At 43.0% G+C, this 22284-nt stretch overlaps 1 protein-coding gene across 2 annotated transcripts in view; it reads right to left on the bottom strand.

The window, feature by feature from the left end:
- LOC125457628 (ephrin type-B receptor 1) overlaps window positions 1-22284 on the bottom strand; it is a 442864-nt gene that overhangs the window by 13315 nt on the left and 407265 nt on the right. For both annotated transcript variants that reach the window (XM_048542134.2, XM_059650941.1), the window contains exons 13-16: window positions 16034-16183; window positions 9941-10134; window positions 4099-4254; window positions 1226-2182 (exon numbers count right to left, since the gene is read on the bottom strand). In XM_048542134.2, the coding sequence (XP_048398091.1) occupies window positions 2074-2182; window positions 4099-4254; window positions 9941-10134; window positions 16034-16183 (609 nt within the window). In that variant the 3' untranslated portion in view covers window positions 1226-2073. The remainder of the gene's footprint in view (window positions 1-1225; window positions 2183-4098; window positions 4255-9940; window positions 10135-16033; window positions 16184-22284) is intronic.

Genomic DNA, 22284 nt, shown 5'->3' with positions numbered 1-22284 from the left:
TAAACTAATCCCTTATGCCTGCCCATGGTCCATATCGCTCCATTCCTTGCACATTTGTGTGCTTATCTAAAAGCCCCTTAAACATCCCTATTGTACCTGCCTCCACCACTAGCCCTGGCAGTGCATTCCAGACTCCTACCACTCTCTGTGTAAAACACTTGCCCTTCAGATCTCCTTAGAACTTTCCTCCTCTCACCTTAAATGTATGCCCCAAGTATTAGACATTTCAACTGTGGGAAAAAGGTTCTGTCAATGTTAACTGTGCCTCTCATAATTTTATAGACTTCTATCAAGTCTCCTCCGAGGCTCCACTGCTCAAAAGAAAATAACCTGAGTTTTTCTAGCCTCTCCTTATAATTTATACCCGCTAGCCCAGGGAGCATCCTGATGAACTTCTTCTGCATCCTCTCCAAAGCCTTCACGTCCTTCCTGTAATTGAGCACAATATGCCCAATATGGCCTAATCAAAGTCTTATAAAGCTGAAACATGACATGCTGATTCTTGTACTAAATTCCCCAACCAATAAAGCAAGTACATCATATGTCTTCTTTACCACACTATCTACTTGTGTTGCTACCTTCAAAGAGCTATGGACTTGAACCCCAAAATTCCTTTGTGCATCAATGCTGTTCAGGTTCCTCCCTCCTCACACCTCTTCACCTCTCTCCCTCACTCTCTTCCTTTAAGAAACTTGTGAAAACCTGCCTCCTCAACAAAGCTTCTGGTCATATATTCTACCTGTATGGTTCGATATCATTACTTTGCTCCCAAAGACTCTGTGAATTCATGGGACATTTCATTAAAAGATACTACAAGGGTCTAGGCCCGAAACGTCAGCTTTTGCGCTCCTGGGATGCTGCTTGGCCTGCTGTGTTCATCCAGCCTCACATTTTATTATCTTACATGTAGGTTGTGTTGTGACTGGACGAAGCTTTGGCACAGATTAGGGACAGGCAACAATTTGTTCAGGATTTCCACATGGGAACGACAAGACTGACTTTGAGCTGGTTTCCTGATAATCATCGCATCGAAGAACAGTGCCATATTTACACTTGATGGGGACAAGGCACCAAAGAAGCCTCCATACTGTGGGGCATAGGATGACCTGGGAGTTAAACTCTGGAACTTTAGTAGCCAATCAGGTTGGCCGGAGGAAGGGTTTCTGAGTATCCAACATCCTGCAGTCAACAAGAAACACGGGGACCCCGCAACATCTTGACTTACCAGCAAGTTGAAGCAGCAAAGTTCTGAGCACTGGGTTGAATGGACATCACTAGAATTCAGACAAGCACCGACACACAAAGTAAAACGTCCAAAATAAGTCAATTGATGAGCGGTGCAATGTGACACCAGAGGTACTTTGTATCACTGTCTGACACCTCTCCTGTCAACTACAAGCAAAGTCAGCGGCTACATTGCTTGTACCGCTTGCCAAAGAATCACATCTTTTCTGTACAGTTCATCAAAACAATTCATAAGAAGTCTGATCGCCGACACTTGCCGGCCACAAGCTCAAGCCTGGTGTATCTAATCTGTTAAATACCTGCTTCCCGCTTTGTACAAGTGCGGCTGGCTTGAGTTTTGCCAGCACTCAGAGTCATTGCGATCAAAACACAGACACTGTTGCAGAGAATGCAAGCAAGGGAAGATTGCATCTTATCATCTTCAATATGAAGATATAAAGGATCAGAATCCATCTTCGGGAAGGGGGTAGTATCTTGGCACTGACATCTGAAGAACATCGCTCATGAAGAAAAAGAAATGCATCTAACGAATGTTGAAAGAATATCACAGCATGTTCTTTGGAATAATGAGATGTTCGTTTGATTCTAGTTTCACAGACCCTGATTTCATGAAGGGGCAAAGTGTTTTTCTTTTTAAAAAAAGATTATCCGATTAGATCTTGAAACTGTTATTTTTAAAGGCGGAATGCATGATTTCTCAATAGGATCAGTCTTGTAGACAGTAACAACGTGTTTCCTTCATTAGAGAAGTCTGAACCATGAGAAACAGTCTGTGAATTTCTTTGCTCCTCCAGTGCTGTTTAGACATGACCCAGAGATCCAGCGCTGTCATGCCATAGCCGAAGGCGATTGGCTGATCTGACCTCTCATTGACTGAATACTGTTCAGTATTTTCTTCTGGTGACCAGCCAAAGTGACCCCTATCCTCAGCAAATCCCTGCAAACAAAGGCAAACAGTCATTTATTTTATCAATGCCACCAAGAGTCAGAGAAATCCTTTTAAGATTTGTTTGATTCTATGTGTGTCTCAATGTGGCTGTTTGCATACCTCTGAGTGTGTGCACGTGTGTGTGTGTGTGTGTGTGTGTGAAAGAAGGAATATATCTGAGTCTGAGACTGTATGTGTAAATGTAAGTGTAGCTGTGCATTTGCTTGTGTGTGCAAATGTGAGTTTTTGTATGCGTTGAAGAAAGTGCGCTGTGTGAGAGTCAGCAATTATTTGCCTGTGAGTGTCAGAGTTTATCTGTTATGTGTGAGGCAGTGTACTTGTATGTGCATGGGTGAATTTGTGTATGAGTATGTGAGTATGACAGTTTGTTTTATGTGTTTTTATTGTGTTAGTGTCTGTGCACATCTATATGTGTTTGTGTATGTGTGTCAGAGTGTATATTGTGGGTTAGTCAGTGTGATAGTGGGAGTGTATCTGTCTGGGTCTGTCAGTCTGACAGTGGGAGTGTATCCATCTGGGTCTGTCAGTCAGACAGTGGGAGTGTATCCGTCAGGCTTTGTCATTCTGACACTGAGAGTACATCCATCTGGGTCTGTCAATCCGACAGTGGGTGTGTATCTGTCTGGATCTGTCAGTCTGACAGGGGGAGTGTATCCATCTGTGCCTGTCAGTCTGACATTGGGAGTGTATCCATCTGTGCCTGTCAGTCTGACATTGGGAGTGTATCTTTCTGTGCCTGTCAGTCTGACAGTGGGAATGTATCTGTCTAGGTCTGCCATTCTGACAATGGCAGTGTCAGTGTGACAGTGTAAGTGTATCTGTGTGTGACTGTTCCTTTTGTTTAGATATGCCTTTCCCAGGGAATTAGTTTTGTAAAGCTTCTTCCCAAGTCTTTGCTCCTCTCCTGGAAAGCCAGCTTCCACAAGCTGATTGACTGTTCCTGTGCATCACCTTGCCTAGGCTGCCTTGGAGGATACGGCAGGGGTGGTTCTGTGAAGAGAAAGCCACAGCCGAGTTTCCGGCCAAAGCCAGATCCCTAACTGTCCTTGCAGAACACTTTGCAGATTTAGTTGAGTGGGAGATCGGGATCCTGAAGTGATGGAAAACTGTGCTGGAGAGCTCCTGAACTGACTGCTTCGTGTTTGTTTTACTTGATAAAATATTGAGCTGACCTGACACTGAACAATGCAATTCAAACGCAAGTCTGAACAAATAAAACTGACCCTCTTAAAAATTTAGAGCTAGAATTCTGAATGTAGGTGCTAATTTAAAGTGAATAGTCACAGAAATGTTTGCATCACTCCTAATTTCAAATTCTATTGAAGTTTTCATACTGCATTTTGGTATCTAACTTAAAGTCTGATCAGTGGATGCCAGAGTCTATGCAACTGTGGGTACAGCATAACTGAACCCAACCCGAGACTTATGCACCGAAAATCAGTGATTAGTCACAAGGAGTCAAACTCCCTGTTGACTCTCTAGATTTCACTAATGTAGCACTGACCAGATTCGAAGCCTGCAACTTCTGCCTGGATTTCATTTCAATATAATTCAATTGCCCTAAAGCTGACAGTATAAGTCTTTGCAACAAGGTTACCATGGTTTATGACTTTACATAAATGTCATTCACCTGGAAAAGGAGCAGTGCTAGGAAAGCTTGTGATTTCAAATAAACCTGTTGGACTACAACCTGGTGTCGTGGGATTTCTGACTCTGTCCACCCCAGTCCAACACTGGCACCTCCACCCATATCCTGGCCAGTTCCTCTCTTGTGCAGGTAAGGAATCACTGAGAATGACCGAGGACAGCATTGATTCAGTTGCAGTAAAGTATAGATATAGTATTCTGGAAGGAGTGGGCCAAAAGGCCTCCTTTGTCCAACCCTGATTTGATGTGATACTCACTCGGAAGTCATCTGCATGCACAGCTGCAGAGATGTGAATCCAGAGTTCAGGAAATTCTCTCTGTACTGACTCATCTTAATTGCACTGAGCCAATCTTCTACTGAGGTGAAAGCAGTAAAGTCAGGTACACTGCGGTCCAACAGAGGCTGTGAAGGCCTGGTTTTCAAAGGCAAACAATAAAACAAAAACATCAGTGGTTCTGACTAACAGCTGTTTCATAATTCTCTCTCATCTGCACCCTCGAGAACAACTCAATTCAAATGTGTGGTTTCTGCTGCTCTAAATTTCCCTCCCGAACATCTCCCTCTGGAAAGAAAGAGTCCATTTCCATGTTTAGCCAAAATGCAGTAATTGACAAAATGTTGTAATGGCCTGAGATTGGACGATTTGGGGGGATAAACCATGGTAAGAAATATCTGCAATCAGAAAGAACCGGTGATTAAACAGTCTTTACTTTACCTGCTGTTTGGTTCTTTTTTTGCCCCTTCCTGCTTTGGTAGAATAAGTTTCTCCCTCACCCTCTTAATTCTACAGATGTCAAGGTGACTCCAGAATATCAGTTTCGTACAATGGGCATCATTCTTACCTCTCAAGCAGCAGTAAACCTTCGAGTATTTTACTTCATTCTTCCATGGATCACTGGCTAGGCTAGCATTTGCTGCCTGTCCCGAAATGCCCCTTGCACTGAGTCTGGAATCACATGCTGGCCAGACCAGGTAAGGATGGCAGATTTCCTTCCCAAAATGATATTAATGAACCAGATGAGTTTTTATAGCTTCCAAGTGCAGATTTATTAATCATGTTTGTAGGCGGGACTGGTTTAATTTGGGATTATGGATGGTGTGGACTGGTTGGACCGACGGTTCCGCTTTGGTGTTTTATGGCTCTATGACTCTGCATCTAAACTCCAGCAGCTACTGTGATGGGATCTGAACTTCTAATGCGACAGCATTACCCTGTGTCTCTGAAATATATAAATTTTACATATTAGGGTTATAAAATCATGAGGGGCTTCGATAAGGTATATTAGCAAAGGTTTTTTTTCCCCTAGAGTTGGGAAGTTCAAAACTAGAGGGTACAATGTTAAGATGAGAGGAGAAAGATTTAAAATGGACCTGAGGGGCAACATTTTTCATACAGAGGATGGTTCATATGTGGAATGAACTGCCAGAGGAAGTAGTAGATGCAGGTACAGTTACAACTTGGATAGGTAAATGAATAGGAGAGGTTTATAAGGATAAGGGCCGAGGGCAGGCAAATGAGACTAAGTTAGTTTGGGAAACTTGGTCAGAGATAACACAGTGTGGAGCTGGAGGAGCACAGCAGGCAAGCCAGCATCAGAAGAGCAGGGAAGTTGACATGAAAGGTCAGCATGGACAAGTTGGATTCAAGGGTCTGTTTCGTACTGCATGGTTCTAGAACTGTTCAAGCACCATTCAATACAGAGGGAATGGTGAACTGTCAGAGGGGCCAATTTTTAAATGGTGGCTTAACCCACTTGCCTATTCAAGCTAAAGAGGCAGGACATACAGCCAGCACTCCCCTGTTAACCAGTGTCATGAAGATAACAGATAACCCGATCATGGGTTATCTCATTGCTGTGTGAGAGACTGCAGGTAAATTGGTGGTTCCATGAGTTGACAGAACAAGAGAAACCACATATCAAAAGACAGTTACAAAGTTGGGGCACCCTTGGAGATGAGAGGTTAATACAAATAATATTTTGCTCCTTATGTCATTCATTTTTTTCCACAAGGAGGCAGGCCAGTGTCCAATGTCTCCATAGACACTCGACAAGGTCAACTCTCAGGTATACGATTGAATTAGTCAGCTTTGGCCTTGGGAATTCTCGAAAGGAAACTTGCATCACCTTGCCCATTATTTCTGAAATCCAGGCAGTCTGCAGGGACAGGTTGAAGAGCTTGAACATCACTTGGTTCCAGTTACAGCTCGCAAGCTGCCCTGCTTCTCGTTACTGAGATTAGATTGTGGGTTGGGATGAATGAATGGAGGTTTTGTTTATGAATGGAGGTTGCAATGTAATAGGACACCACCTTGAACCCTGGAAAGAATTAGCCCTTGCTCTTTACATGGGAAAACAAAATTGCCAACCCTGGCCAGTTTTAATTGACTTTTGTTTTGTAGGAATTTGAAATGACTGGAGATGGGAAGACAAACCTTAGATATAAATATCCATAATCAGAGAGAATTGGATGTTAAATTGCCTATGATTTTCCCTGGGGCTTCGTTATTTGTTGCCCCTTTCCTGTTTTGATAGTTTGTAGAAAATAAGAGCTTTAAACCTTCAGCACCTCACTAAAGTTTGCTCAAAAGGATGTTTTGGTATCATGTTTTTTAAAGTTGGAGGAAAATGTTACAGAGCCGGGAGGAGGCAAGGATGAGAGTTTTAAATTTGAGGTATTGGAGGACTGTGGCACGAACCCTTCATGAAGTTAACCAAGGATAGAACTCTCAAACTAATTAACCTCTCACAAGTTTCAATTTGCAGTGTCTGATGATTCCTTTTTTGGGACACTTCAGTTTACCTTCTCCTTCCCCTATTTTCTTCCTGCCATGTTTTCAACTGAAACATGTTACTTTGTTACAGTGAGCAGTGTGACATATAGTTTGACTGATTGACAGGGGGCTTCTGGTTGGGACCATGACCCCTGAATGCTGGAGAGTGAGAATGGTGGAGTGTGACTATCAGTCATCTTGGGAGAGAGGGGTATTCAATCACGGGGTGAATTAGTGATCACAGAAGGGTTGGAATTGACGAGGACTCGGGAGTGAGACAAGATCCCAGTGAAGTAGGTTTAATTCAGCAAAGGACAGATTCCTCAGTGACTGTGGCACAGATAAAGCTCTGATTGCCTTAGGAATAGAGAAATGGGAGGTGGGAGGCATGTTCCTGAATGTGGAGTGCTGTGATGGTGGAGTTGGGGATAGATTGCTGGAATGGTTCTGACTTTAAAACAAAAATGCGAGGTTGGCTCCAACTGCAAGCGTGGTACAACAATCCTAGAGGTGGTGTAGAGCTGCCAGTGTTCCAGCGAAGCTCAGCGCAAGTTGGAAGAACAGCATCTCATCTTTTGTACAGGGACTCTGGAGCCCCTAGGACTCAAACATCCATTTCAATAACTTTAAAACCTAATTCCATCCTTCCTTGCTTTTTATCCACTCTCACATGGGTCATGCCATGAGTTGCTTTCAACAAAGCCTTACTATTCTCTCATTTTCTATAAATTTTCTGAAGGGTCTCGACCCAAAACGTCAGCTTTCCTGCTCCACTGATGCTGCTTGGCCTGCTGTGTTCATCCAGCTCTACACCTTGTTATCTCAGATTCTCCAGCATCAGCAGTTCCTACTATCTCTACCCATTCTCTCCTCTTGTTAGCATTCGTTATCACTTACTCAGCTTCCCTCTGTTTTGGGTTACTGTCCACAAACCCCTTGTCTGCCTAATCCATTCATATCTCTCTTTCTCTGGGCTCCATCTCCACATATTCACTTACCTGCTCCCCTTTACCCCCTCCATCTTCAGCATAAATGCCACTTTTATTCTAGCTGGTGTCAATTTTGATAAGAGTCAACAGACTTGAAACACTAACTCTGTTCCCTCTCCATAGATGCTGCCAGACCTGCTGAGTTTCTCTGGTAGTTTCAATTTTAAAGTAGGGCAGTTATGAACTCTGGGAAGTTTTAGCATTTAGGCTGAGAAGTATTCTGCTCCACTTGACCCACAAGCAATGCAAGGAAGGCACTTAGAGCTTTCCATGCAGATTTTCGGGGAGTGACGTGGTGAGTTACTCACTACAGGATTCCTAGCCCCTGAGCTACTCTTGTCGCCACTGTATTTATGTGGCTAGTCCATTCAGTTTCTAGTCCGTTCAGTTACTGGTTGACCACTTGGGCAGCATGTTAGCTCACTGGTTAGCACTGCAGCCTCACAATGCTAGGGACCCAGGTTCATTTCCAGCCTCAGGCAACTGTCTGTGTGGAGTTTGCACATTCTCCCCGTGTCTGTGTGGGTTTCCTCCAGGTGTTCCAGTTTCCTCCCACAGTCCAAAGATGTGCAGGCTAGGTGGATCAGCCATGCTAAATTGCCCGTAGTGTTCAGGGGTGTGTGGGCTATAGGGGGATGGATCTGGGTGGGATTGACTTGTTGGGCTGAAGGGCTGGTTTCCACACTGTAGAGAATCCAATCTAATGGGGTGATTCAGCGATGATGGTTCTATGGAATGACAAGGGAAGATGGCTCAATTCTCTTTTACTGGAATTGGTCATTGCCTGGCACTTGAGTGAGTTGAATGTTATTTGTCATTTATAGGCATCGGCCTGGATATTGTTCAGTTCTTGCTGTATGGACTGCTTCAGTAACTGAGAAGTCACGAATGGTACTAGGCACTAAACAATCACCGGTGAATACTCTCAGTTCTGACCTTATGATGGAGGGAAGGTGATAATGAAGCAGTTGGACACCACCCTGAGGAACAATTTTGCCAGCAGTGGGCAAGTAGCAGGGAGCGGTCAAATAAGGGAGCGCAAGCTCAGCAAAGGTCTCTAAGCACTTCCTCCTGTCTGGTTCCATTACCTCCAGTCTGTTAGGCCCAACCTTTGCCCATGCCTTCTGTTCTGGTCCTGACAAATCCCCCCTCTCTCTCATTCTACCTTAGTTTTGCCTCTATGACTCCTTGATATTGGGACTGAACATAGTGCCAGAGGTGGCTGTTGGTGGCGTGGCTGGGCACAAATGCTGCTTGTCTTTTGTCTTACTAGTAACTCTCACAAGTGAAACTTACTAATGGTTATTAAATGGTAGAAACAGAAGTGTGTACATGAGGTTGGGTGGGAACCTCAGACTACACAAAATCTAAACCTATATCTCCTTGCCGTAATGTACAAAGTAATACATCTGTAATTATTTGCTTCTCTATGCTACGTTTGATAATATCTCACAACTGGTCCTACACCCAGTCGATAAATCTGTCCCTTGGGGTCTTTACCTAAGAAAGGAAATACATGTCATAGAGGGGGCACAGTGAGTGGCCAGCAATCTGATTCCTGGAATGGTAGGAGTCTCATATGAGTCATAGAATCGACTGCACAGGAAGAGGAAATGGGTCAACTGGGCCTGTCGACAGTGGCTTTTAGAAGGGTAAGAGGTTGTCTCATTGAAACAAAGAACATTCTGACAGATTGGATGTTTCCCCTGGCACCTCAAACCAGGGATCACAGTCTTAGGATACAAAGAAGGAGATTTAGGACTGAGATAAGGAAAGGTGGTGAATGTTTGCAATTCTCTACCACAGAAGGCTGTGGAGGACAAGCTACTGAACATATTTAAGAAAGAAATGGATTTCTGGACACTAAATGTTTCATATGGCATGGGAAGAGTGCATGGATATGGTTGGAGAGCTAGGATATGGGGTGAGAACTAGGGTATGGAAACAGCAGGGATATAGGGACAGCTTGGGTATTGGGACAGAGCTGGGGTATTGGGGAGACCAGGGGTTTGGAGACAGAGCTACAGTATAGGCAGAATGCAAGGGTATGGCATTGAGATCGAGGATCAGTCTTGATCATACTGAATGGCACAGAGTGCTTAATGGGCCGAATTCCTGTTCCCATTTTCTGCTCTTCTATGGATGTTTTTTACTCTACCACCCAGACAGACAGCAACTTTTGGCACCCAATAGGGACTGAGATTGATCAGCATGTGTCAGCCTTAAGATCCTCCCACAGCAACCTGTACCACGATGGCCACTGCTGGTTGCAGAAACAGCCGGGCAAGAGCATCACCAGTGGCTGGCACACAATCGACAAGAGGTGAAATGCCTACACTGCGGTGATGGTGGCCATGGTCTTCAGGCTGGTAGGATTCCGGATCATTTTGTCGAGAGTGTTGACGGTCTGGGCGAACTTTGGTCTGGAGTTTCGGTCTTTCTGCCAACAGTCTAACATGAGCTGGTGTAGGGCAGCTGGACAGTCCATGGGCGGTGGCAGGCGATAATCCTGCTCAATGGCATTGATTACCTGAAAACACATGGAAAAGGAGGCCCATTATGAAGTACTTTTCAAACAGATAATGCAAATTACAAAGGTCTTTGATCTAACTTTAAGTGTTCAGGTTGAATTCTTCTCAGTCACTGTTACAAGGAAAGGAGAAGACCAGGAGCCATAGAGTCATAAGCATGGAAACAGACCATTTGGTCCAACCAGTCCACGCCAACCATAATCCCAAACTAAACTCATCATGCCTATGCATTGCCAATATCCCTCCAAACATTTCTTATCTGTGTGCTCATGTTGTAACTGTACCCACATTCACCACTTCCTCTGCACAAATCACTTTATGTGTGTAAAAAGTTGCCCTCATGCCTTTTTTAAATCTTTCTTGTCTCACCTGAAAAATATGCACCCAACCCTAGGGAAAAGACACCTGCTTCTCACCTTATCTCTGCCCCTCAGGATTTTATAAACCTCAATAAGGTTTATAAAATAAACCTCAACCTCCTACACTCCACTAAAAAGAGTCCCAGCCTATCTAGCCTCTCCTCACAACTCAAACCTCCCATTCCCAGCAACATCCTTGTAAATCTCTTCTGAACCCAGATTAATAGTATGGCCAGAACCTGACACAGTACTTTTTACTCTTAGAGCCATTCACATCTCAAGATGCTCTAAGATCTTCTCAATCAAACAAGAACTTTTGAAGTATACTCACTGTAATAGTGTAGAAAAATTGATTTAAATCTGTCATTTTTACACACAGTGCCACAAACAGCAAGGCTAGAATGATCTATGACTTAGCTGAGGAACCTCCCAGGTCTCCTTCCAACAGTGACGTGGAATCCTTTATATAATCACCTGAGAGAGCAGACAGGTCTCAGTTTGATGTCTTGCCCAAAACCACAACTCTAATAGTGTAGCATTCCCTCAGAAATGCATTGGAATTTCAGCTTTCATTTTGGACTGAATTCAAACGATCAAACACTTGGCCAAAGTAGTAGGTTTTCTTAAAGCAAGAGAGAAATGTAGACAGGTTGTGCAGTTTAGAGAGTGAATTTAGGAACATAGTGAAACAAAAACAGAACTTATTGGACTGCAAACATTAACTCTATTGTTGCTGCCAGACCTGCTGAGTTTTTCCAGGAATTTCTGGTTTTGTTTCAGATTTCCAGCATCCACGGTGGTTTGTCTTATTATAGAAGCTTAGTGCTTTGACATGCATAACATGGTTTCTTAACTAAGTGATAAAAACCAGTTATACAAAATATGGCAGAGATCTGGATGATTTTTTTTCTTATTCACCCCGTTAATGGCTGGGCCAGTGTTTATTGTCTGTTCCTACTTGTCCATGAGAAGGTGCTGGTGTGCTGCCTTCTTGAACTGCAGCAGTCCATATGCTGTATGTAAACCCACAGTGCCATTAGCGAGGGGATTCCAGGATTCCGACCCAGTGATGGTGAAGGAACGATATTTCCAAGTCAGGATGGTGAGTGGCTTAGAGAGGAATTTGCAGGTAGTGGTGTTCCCATCTATCTGCTGCCCTTGACCTTGGGTTTGGAAGGTGCTGCCTAAGGATATTTGGTGAATTTCAGCAGTCCATCTTGCGATAGTACACACTGCTGTAACTGCGCGTCGGTGGTGGAGGGAGTGGATGCTTGCGGATGTAGTGCCAATCAAGTGGGTTGCTTTGTCCTGGATGTTATCAAGCTTCTTGAGTGTTGTTGGGGCTGCACCCTTCCAAGCAAGTGGGAAGGCACCCATCATGCTCCTGACTTGTGCCTTGTGTATGATAGACAGACTTTGAGAAGTCAGGGGGTGAATTACATGCTGCAGTATTCCTAGCTTCTGACTTGTAGCCACTGCATTTATATGGTGAGTCCAGTTAAATTTCTAGTCATTGGTAAGCCCAAGGATGTTGACAGTGGGGAAGTCAGTGATGGAATGTGAACGGGATGGAAGTCAGGCTGTGCTTTTTTGGAGATGATCTTGCCTGGCATTTCTGTGGAGTGAACATTACTTGCCGTGTAGGCCACTGTGTGCTGCCGCTGCTGGAATTAATTTGTTCTGTCTGTTTACATTCCTCTCAACATTGTGGGGGTAGTTTGCTTCAACAAAGATTGAATTAAAATGTCAGAGCGTTTTGTTTTAAAATCAACATCAGACACATCTCCACAGCAGCCAAGCCCTATATCCCCAAGAGACACCACCACCGCCACAGCTCCAAACCTGGTTTGAATCCTGGAACCTGAAATTAAAAGCCTGATGCTTTACCACCTGTGTAACCTCAGGTCCCCAAGACTTTCTTTATGACAAATGGCAAGAATATGCTTCGTGTAGTCAAGGATGAACAAGAGGGAATGATTGTAGTTCACACTCGAGTAAGATCCCTGTTTGCCCTTTTACTGCTGTTGTTACTCAACTTTTGCTGTTAATGTAGTCCATTATGCAAATGTTTTAACAAGGAAAAAAGAAATTAAAGCCTCCCAGCATCCTTTCAGATGTATTCATAGGTAAGCTGTTGGAAAAAGCAGGTCAAGTAATCAAACGCAGAGCACAGCATTAATTATAGTCATGTGCCATTGTTCATTGACCTCGGGCAACCTTAACACTGTTATTCCCTGTTGATTAAAAACAAGAGATGCTATGTTTGAGGGATAGAACCTTCCGGCAGGGCTGGGAGAGAGTGCCTTACTTGGCCGAAGTCTCTCATTTCCTGGGTTGTCAGACTCAATCATTTTATCTCACGAGCCAAGCTTGACGCCCTCATCAAACCCCGGCGTTGAAATAAAATTAAACATCAAATGAAAAGGTAGCCTCATTAATGCTTGGAATAATTACTTTTGAGCAGTTTCTGTCTTAGCTGCACTGCTGGTGAGTTATGCTCTGAGGAAACGACTTTAGTTAAAGATTTTGTACACATCCAGCCCACTGTGCTTTTGACACAATTGACAAGAAAGAGGAGTACGGTGAGTTTAACATTTGAACTCCGTTAACACTCGCTGGTTGATAGCTGTCAAAAATACGTTCAGCTGAAAATAACTAGCTTCTATTTTTCTCTCAGGCATAGACTTTCTGTTACGTGTTAAGCATCTCTAGTGCAGAACATTCCGCACCAATTGGCAGCCAGGAATGTCAGAATGCATGTCATCTGAAATGATTTAATTTTATCTGCCAATCGAGAGCTAAAACACAAGAATGGATGGAAATGATTACCACTAATCGAGAGTGTCTGTGCAACCCCAGGTTCAGAGATCCGAGCAATCCATAACTGATTCCTCCGTAGATATCAAATTAACTTGAGGCTAGCAGGAAATCAGGAAACAGTCACACATAAAAGACAGTAAACGTCCAGAATTCTCTCTCAAAAGGCTGTGTGGCTTTCATGTTTGAGATCACTGAATCCCTACAGTACAGAAACAGGTCATTCGGCCCTTTAAGTCTATACCAACCCTCTGAAGAGCATCCCATCCAGACCTATCCCTCAATCCCTGCATTCTGCACGGCTAACCCAATCAAGCCTGCACATCCCTGGACAACATGATCAGCAAATTAGCGCAGCCAATTCAACCAACCTGCACATCTTTGGACTGTGGGAGGAAATCAACACTGACACAGGGAGAATGTGCAAACCCTACGCAGACTATTGCCTGTGGGTGGATTCGAGCCTGGGTCCCCAGCATTGTGAGTCAGCAGTGCTAACAATGAGTTGCCATGTCACCCCAACAAATAAACTCTTCTTTTCTTGAGGTTGTTGATGAATACGAACCAAAGGCAGCTAATTGGCATTGAGAAAGAGATCCGTCATGATTGGACCAAATGGGGAATCAAGGCCCAAGCATTAAAATTACTTCCTGTTCTTCTTGATTTCCTTTCAGAGGGAATAGATTCTCTTCATCTACCTATTGAATCCTGTTAAAATTTAATTGCCTTTATTACCAACATTTTCCCCCACCCCCAATCTACAACACACAAGTGAATAGGGGCCAAAATTTAACCCTTTGTATTGCTGTAATGAATCTGCAATGTGGCAAAACCAATACCTCTTTTCAGAGATGTGATGCCTAGGTCCATATGGAGTATTCCCCACATAAGGTGCAGGAATAGGATCCTCACGCCGACTCCTCCAATTAACATAATCATGGCTGATCTGATCACTCGACATTCCTACTTAAACCCCAATAATCTTTCACCCATGTGCTTATTAAAAATCAACAACCTATCCATCTTTGCCTCAAAACGATTCAAAGAACTGCTTCCAGGAGGTTGCTGGAAATGGGAGGTTTAAGTTATGAAAAAAAAGGCTGGATAGGCTGGGACCTTTTTCACTGGAGCATAGGAGATTGAAAAGAGGCCTGATAGAAGTTTATAAAACAATGAGGAGTGTAAGTAGAGTTAATGGTAGTTGTCATTTTCTTAGGATGGGGGATTTCAACACTAGGGGGACACATTTTTTAAGGTGAGAGGAGAGAGATTTAAATAAGACATGGGGGACAAATTTTACATAGAGGGCAGTTTGTGTGTGGAATGAACTTCCCAAGGAAGTGGTGGATGTGGGAACTATTACAATGTTTAAAAGACATTTGGATAAGTACATGAATAGGAAGAGTTTGGAGGGACATGGGCCAGTAGCAGGCGTTTGGGACTATGTTTGGTGTGGACTGGGTGAATCATGGGGTCTTATGTGCTATATGGCTCTGTGACTAAATGTTAGTCCTTGTCAGAGATACAGACACTATTGACCTTATCCATATGCTCAAAGAGTCATCTTGGTGCCATAACATCTGCTTGGATGCCAGATGCCAGAGGTTCATGGAAGAAAAAGCAATTTGTTAATCAAAGCATATTACAGGCTAATCGACTTATTATAATACACAGCAGCACCACATTCTGCTGATTATGTCAAAGAAATTACTTCAATCCCAGTTACCTCACGCACTCTCAAAATAAAACAAAGAATACCAATTAGAAAGAGAAAGCTATGGACATATGTTTATGAACAGAAATCACAGCAAAAAAACAAACACTTGCATTGCTCATGAGGGCATACAGTTCACACCACATTTCCTCATGAAGTAAAACTGTAGAAATCATCAGAAAAAACTGGGTAGGTTGGCAGTTAAACGTCAATTTCCACATGATCTTGAATTTAATCTGCTCTTCTGAGCAGCCACCAAAGCTACCCATCTGAAAGGACCCCACACAATGGGGTAGTATCCTCGGGCTCCGGCTAGAATTTTAACTCCAAAGTGAGTGACAGAGTTGCTGCACCTTAACGTGTTAGGCTGAAGCTGGTCAAAATAAAGTTGGAAAGAGGTCCTTTAATTACTCTATTTTCCTTCATACTTGCTTGGAGGAGCAGAAGTGTTCTCCTGGGCCATGAAGACAATATTTCAACTTCCTCTGCTCTGAGGTCCCCTTGTCAGATGCATTCCCCACCATTCACTCAGTACCCACCCTCTCCCTGAAATCCCCACATCTAACTGCCTTACCCAAATCTATTTGCATGCCATCCTGAAGAGGCAGACAGGATGCTGGCAATGAAAATAACCCTGGCCTTATTTCAGCAGGAATGGGTATTGATCTATACCCTCTCAATTAAACTGAGATTGAAGAAGATTTGGTGACGTTACCAACAAACACCTTCCCAATTATTTCACTGGCTGGCACAGCCATCAGAACCTGTCAGCATATCCATCAGTTTGTGAAAGACAAAGGAAAATGCATTCTTAAGTGTATATACATTCAGCAGGAAATGTTCTGGATCAGTTTGAAGAATGAGCTTTCACATGCTGATTAAACCCGGAGTGTTTTCTGTGCTCCTTTATCAGCAGTTGTGCAATTTTCTTTTTATTTAATTCTCAAAATTATTTCCTGTGTTGTTCAGGTTGCATTATGCATTATATTATATGACAAAACTACTTACGTCTTGGTTTGACATGTCCCAGTAAGGCCTCTCTCCGAATGACATCACTTCCCACATGACAATTCCATAACTCCATACATCACTGGCCGAAGTGAATTTCCGATATGCAATTGCTTCTGGTGCAGTCCATCGCACAGGGATCTTTCCACCCTGCACAGACAGTTAATGACAGGCCCTTGTGAGTATCTCTGTTTGTTTCCATGGTGTTTCCCTAAAAGAAGAGCCCTTAGCAACTACATTGTGATGCCTGTGGCTCAATAGCTAGCACTCTCACTTCCTTCAGAACCAGAAGGTCTAGAATTTAGACAAGTCCATAAACCAGGCTATTGCATTAACCACTGATGTTCAACTCTGCCTGCTCTCTCAGGTGCATGTACAAAGAAAACCCTGGCATCACTTCAAAGGAGAGCAGGTGAGTTCTTGTTGTGCGTGTGCCAATATTTACATCTCAAAACACATAATTAAAAGATTATTCAGCAATGCACGCTCATGGCTTTATGGGGGCCTGTACTGTAAAAAATAATTGGCACCAACAACACATTCCAACAATGATTAGACTTCAAAAGTGCTTCATTGGTTGTGAAGAGTTTACAGACATCCTGAGATCATGAAAGGTGCTAGGGAAATGCAACTTGCTGAATTATTGGACTGTTTGTTCTATGGCCTGCACTGGCTGTGCAGAGATTTGGACCATCCCAGATTTTGATCATTCCACTGATGGCAGTCATGACGGTCACCTGAGCTCTCTAATTTCCTCACTCAATCTCTCCACCTTCAAGGTGCTCCTTAAAACATATTTCTGTATAGTAACACTTGGCCGTGGGCCCTAAAATAGAATAACACAACCCCTACAATGTGGAAGCAGGCTATTCTGCCTACTGAGTCCACTATGACCTTTGAAGAGTATCCCAAACAAACCCAACCCCTTACCCTATCCCCATAAACCTGTATTTCCCTTGGCCAATCCATCTAACCTGCATATTAGATTTGGTTCCCTACAGTGTGGAAACAGGCCCTTCGGCCCAACAAGTCCACACTGTCCTTTGGAGCATCCCACCCAGACCCATCCCCCATAACCTACACACCCCTGAACACTATGGGCAATTTAGCATGGCCAATCCACCTATCCTGCACATCTTTGGACTGTGGGAGGAAACCGGAGCACCCGGAAGAAACCCATGCAGGCATAGGGTGAATGTGCAAACTCCACACAGACAGTCGCCCGAGGTGGGGATCGAACCTGGGTCCCTAGCGCTGTGAGGCTGCAGTGCTAACCACTGAGCCACCATGCCACCCCATCGAACCCAGGCCATGGCGGTAAAAGTGCCGAATCCTAACCACTAGATCACCAGGGATATCTTTGGACCTTGTTTGGTTTGGTATCTAATTTTGCTTTATGGTATTCTCATCAGACACCTTGGACAATTTCACCATGTTAAAGGTGCTATAAAAATATGAACTGATATTTTGTTTTCACATTAGAGGACACAAACAAAACCAGAAATTGCTGGAAAGACTCAGAAGATGTGGCAGCATCTATGGAGAGAAATCAGAGTTAACGCTTCGGGTCGAGTAACTCTTCCTCCAAAGGGCTGAGTTCTGAGGAAGGGTCACTTGATCTGAAATGTTAACCTGACTTCTTTCCACAGATGCTACCAGATCTGCTGAGCTTCTCCAGCAATTTCTGGGTTTGTTTCTCATTTACAGGGTCTGCAGTTCTTTCAGTTTTCTTTTAGAGAGGACATGAATATTATCCTGGAAATAATTCCAAATCAAGAAGTGAAAGGGAGAGAGCAATTTAAAACAATCACAATCACTAAGGAAACAGGACGGAGAGAATTATTAAAACTGAACGTTAACAATCCCTGTGTTCTGATGGACTTTGTTGTATGTTCTTAAAAGAAGTGTCTGCTGACAAAATAGATACATCAGTTCTAATTTTGCAAAATTCTCTAGATTCTGGAAAGATGTCATCTGATTGCAGAACAGAGAATTGTCTGAAGAAGGGTCTAGGCCTGAAACGTCAGCCTTCCTGTTCCTCTGATGGTGCTTGGCCTGCTGTGTTCATCCAGCTCTACACCTTGTTATATCAGAGAATTGTCACTCTTCTCTTCAAGAAAGCAGTAAACTGCAAGCTAATTGGCTTAGCATCTATCAATGGGAAAAGAACATTAAGAAATAGGAGCAGGAGTAGGCCACTCAGTCACATCTGCCGGAGGCCAGCTCTTCGCTGCTGTCAATTCCTTAATTTTTCAGAAATCTATCCACCTCCTCTTCAAATACTTTTAGTGCCTTTCACTAAGCCCTGTGTCACCATTTTAACTGAAGGTTCCAAGTTCGAGACTGCCCTTTGATGGAAATGTCTTTTCAATAAATGTCAAACTACTTCAAAGCCGTATCAGTGATAATGGAAACTGCAGATGCTGTAGAATCCAAGATAACAAAGTGTGGAGCTGGATGAACACAGCAGGCCAAGCAGCTTCTCAGGAGCGCAAAAGCTGACGTTTCGGGCCTGGACCCTTCATCAGAGAGCGGGGGCGGGGGGGGGGTTGTGGGGCCAAGGGTCCAGGCCCGAAACGTCAGCTTTTGCGCTCCTGAGATGCTGCTTGGCCTGCTGTGTTCATCCAGCTCCACACTTTGTTATCTTACTTCAAAGCCTTGCGTGTTTCACTAAGATCAGCCTTCGTTCTTAACTCTAATGAAGGAAGGTCGATCCTGTTTAGTCATTCCTGCTAAGCCAATTTCTTTGCCAAAGGTACCAGCCTAGTGAAACTCTTTGAGCTTCCTCCAATGTCAATGTGTCATTTCTTAAATTCAGGGACCAAAACTGTCTACAGGAATCTAGGAACAGCATCATCATGTAAAGTTAGAGCAAAATTGCCCCAGTTTTTTAAACTACAAACTGGAAGCAATAAAAAAAAAACAAAATTCCATTTGCCTTCTTAATTACTCATTGCACCTTCATCGACTTTTGTGTTTCATGCACAAAAACACCCTGATATCTCTATGCTGTACTTATTTGGAGGCTCTCTCCATTTAAATTATCATCTGCCTTTTGATTCTTCGTTCCAAAGTATGTGGCCTCTTACTTTCTGAAACTAAATTTCATCTGCCAGATTTTTAACTACTCATTCAACCTATCTACATCCTCTTGTAGATTCCTTGTGTCTACATCACAATATGTCCTCTCACCAATTTGGTACTGTCAGCAAATGTGGTTACATTACACACAGCACCCTCCTCCAACTCACTAACATAGACAGTAAATAATTGAGGCCCTAGGACTGATCCTTCTGGTACTCCGCTAGTTACATTAATCCTGACTCTCTGCCTTCTGTGTTAACAATCCTCAGTCCATGCTAATGTATTACAGTGATCTTCTACGTGTGGAACAACCTGTCTTGGCATCTTATCAAATTACTTCTGAAAATCGATATACGCTACATCCATTGGCTCCTTTTTATCAACTCTGCTTGATTTATCCTTAAAGAACTCTAGCAAATTTTTCAAACAAGATTTTCCTTTCACAAAACCATATTGACTCTGTTTCTCTGCATTAAGCTTTTGTAAATGTCCTGGCATTTGTCCCTTAAAAATAGATCCTAGAATTTTCCCAATGACAAATGTTAGGCTAACTGACCTACAGTTCCTTGCTTTCTGTCTCCCTCACTCTTGAATCGGGCAACATCTGCTTGAACTCTCCCAGATTCAACCATTGCCTCCACGATCTTTGCTGCCACTTTCTATAAAATGTTGGAATCAATTATTAAGGAGGCTATAAGGAATTCTTAGAAAATCTCAATAGAGTTGGGAAGAACTAAATAGTTTTGTGAAAATAAAATAATGTTTGACTAATTTATCATAGCCCTTTGAGGAAGTAACAAGCAACATGGACACAAGGAGACGAGTGGTTATGTTGTATTTATATTTGCAGTAGGCACTGACAAGATTCCACATCAAATGTCACTGCACAAAATAGGAATGTGTGGTACAGGGGATAAGAATAGAAGATCGGTTAGCTACCGTGAAACAGATTGGGCAAAATTGAATCTTTTCAAGTTGACAAGTTGTTGACATGGGATCCAGGGGGAGCTAGCCAATTAGATACAAAATTGGCTTGGAGGTAGGAAACAGAGGGTGGTGGTAGATGTTTGCTTTTCAGAATGGAGGTCTGTGACCAGCAGTGGTCCACAAGGTTTGGTGCTAGGCCCAATGCTTTTTGTCATTTATATAAACGATTCGGATGTGAATATAGGAGGTATGTTTGTAAGTTTGCAGATGACACCAAATGAGGTGGTGTAGTGGATAGTGAAGAAGATTATCTCAGAATACAATGGGGTCTTGATCAGATGAGTCAATGGGTTGAGGAGATTCAGATGGAATTTAATTTAGATAAATGTGAGGTGCGATTTTGGTAAGGCAAACCAGGGCAGGACTTAAGCAGTTAATGGTACGGTCCTGTGGAGTGTTGCTGAACGAAGAGATTCAAGGGTGCAGGTGCAAAGTTTCTTGAAAGTGGAGTTGAAGGTAAATAGGATAGTGAAGGCGGCATTTGGCTTGTTTGCTTTCATTGGCCAAAACATTAAGTACTGTAAAGGAGGAGGGACGTCACATTGTAGCTGTACAGGAAATTGGTGAGGGCCCTTTCAGAATACTGCATACAATTCTGGTCGCCCTTTCATAGGAATGACGTTGTTAAACTTGAGAGGGTGCAGAAAAGATTGACAAAAATGTTGTTGAGATTGGAGGTTTGAGGCTGAATAGACTGGGGCTTTTTCTCTTGGATTATTGGAGACTGAGGGTGGTCCTTATAGACGTTTATAAAATCATGATGCATATGGGTAGGGTGAATAGCCAAGGTCTTTATTGAAGGGTTGGGGAGTCCAAAACTAGAGGGCATAGATTTAAGGTGAGAGGGAAAAACTTTAAAAGGGCCTTAGGGTTAACTTTTTCATGCAGAGGGTGGTGCGTGTATGGAACAGGTTACCAGAGGAAGTTACAGTGCAAGCTACAACATTTAAAAGGCATCTGGATGGGTATATGAATAGGAAAGGTTTCGAGGGATTTGGGCCAAACACTGGCAAATGGGACCATGTCAGATTGGGATGTCTGGTCAGCATGGATTAGTTAGACTGAAGAGTCCGTTTCCATCCTGTATGACTCTATATGATGTGTTGTGTGCCACAGGGGCATAAGAAACCCACCAAAGGATACAGATAGGTGAATAAATGATCAAAACATTGACAGTGGAAGTACAATGTAGGAACATGTGAACTTGTACACTTTAGCTGGTTGAATAAGAAAGCAGCATATCATATAAATGGAGAGAGATTTTAGAACTCTCAGCTACAGAGGGATCTGGGTGTCCCAGTACATGGACCATTTGAAGTTAGTATATAGATAAAGAAAGTGGTTAAGATGACAAATATCATGTCGAGGACAATGGAAAGTAAAAGTTGGGTATTTTGCTGCAGCTGTACAGGACATTAGTGAGGCAAAATGTGGAATACTGAGATCTTCTGGTATCCTTGCCTAAGAAAGGATATAAATGTGCTGAAGTAGTTCAGAGAAAGTTTGTTCAACCAATTCTTTGGATGTGTAGTTTATCTTATGAAGAAGGTTTATAAAGTACTTAAGAAAGCAAATAGAATACTTGCCTTCATTTGTTGAGGCACAGACCTTAATAGCAGGGAGGTGATGCTGGAACTGTATAAAACACTGGTTAGCCCACAGCTAGAGAATTGTGTGCAGTTCTGGAATTCACGTAACAGGACGGATGTGACTGCACTGGAGAGGGTGCAGAGAACATTTAACAGTATGTTGCCTGGGATGGAGATTTTCATTTACGAAGAAAGATTGGACAGACTGTGGTTCTTTCCCTTTGAGCAGAGGAGATTGAGGGGTGATAAGATTGAAATATATAAAATTATGAGTGTCAGGAAGAAATGTTTCCCCTTGATGAAGGGATCAATGACCAGGGAGTATAGTTTCAAGGTAAGGGACAAAGGTTTAGAGCAGATGTGAAGAAAACCACTTTCATCCAGAGGGTGATGGGAATCTGGAACTAACTGCCTGTAAGGCTACTAGAGGCAGAAACCCTTATAACATTTAAGAAGTATTTTATTGTGCACTTGAGATGCCAACGCATGCAGGGCAATGGGCCAACTGCTCAAAAATGGGTTTAGAATAGATAGTTTGTTTTTGACCTATGTGGATCTGATGGGCTGAAGGGCTGTAGATCTCTATAACTC

Source organism: Stegostoma tigrinum, chromosome 14 (assembly GCF_030684315.1).
Source record: "Stegostoma tigrinum isolate sSteTig4 chromosome 14, sSteTig4.hap1, whole genome shotgun sequence".
NCBI lineage: Eukaryota > Metazoa > Chordata > Chondrichthyes > Orectolobiformes > Stegostomatidae > Stegostoma > Stegostoma tigrinum.
The sequence above is the reverse complement of the archived record's forward strand: the minus strand, read 5'-3'. Positions and strand labels throughout refer to the sequence as shown.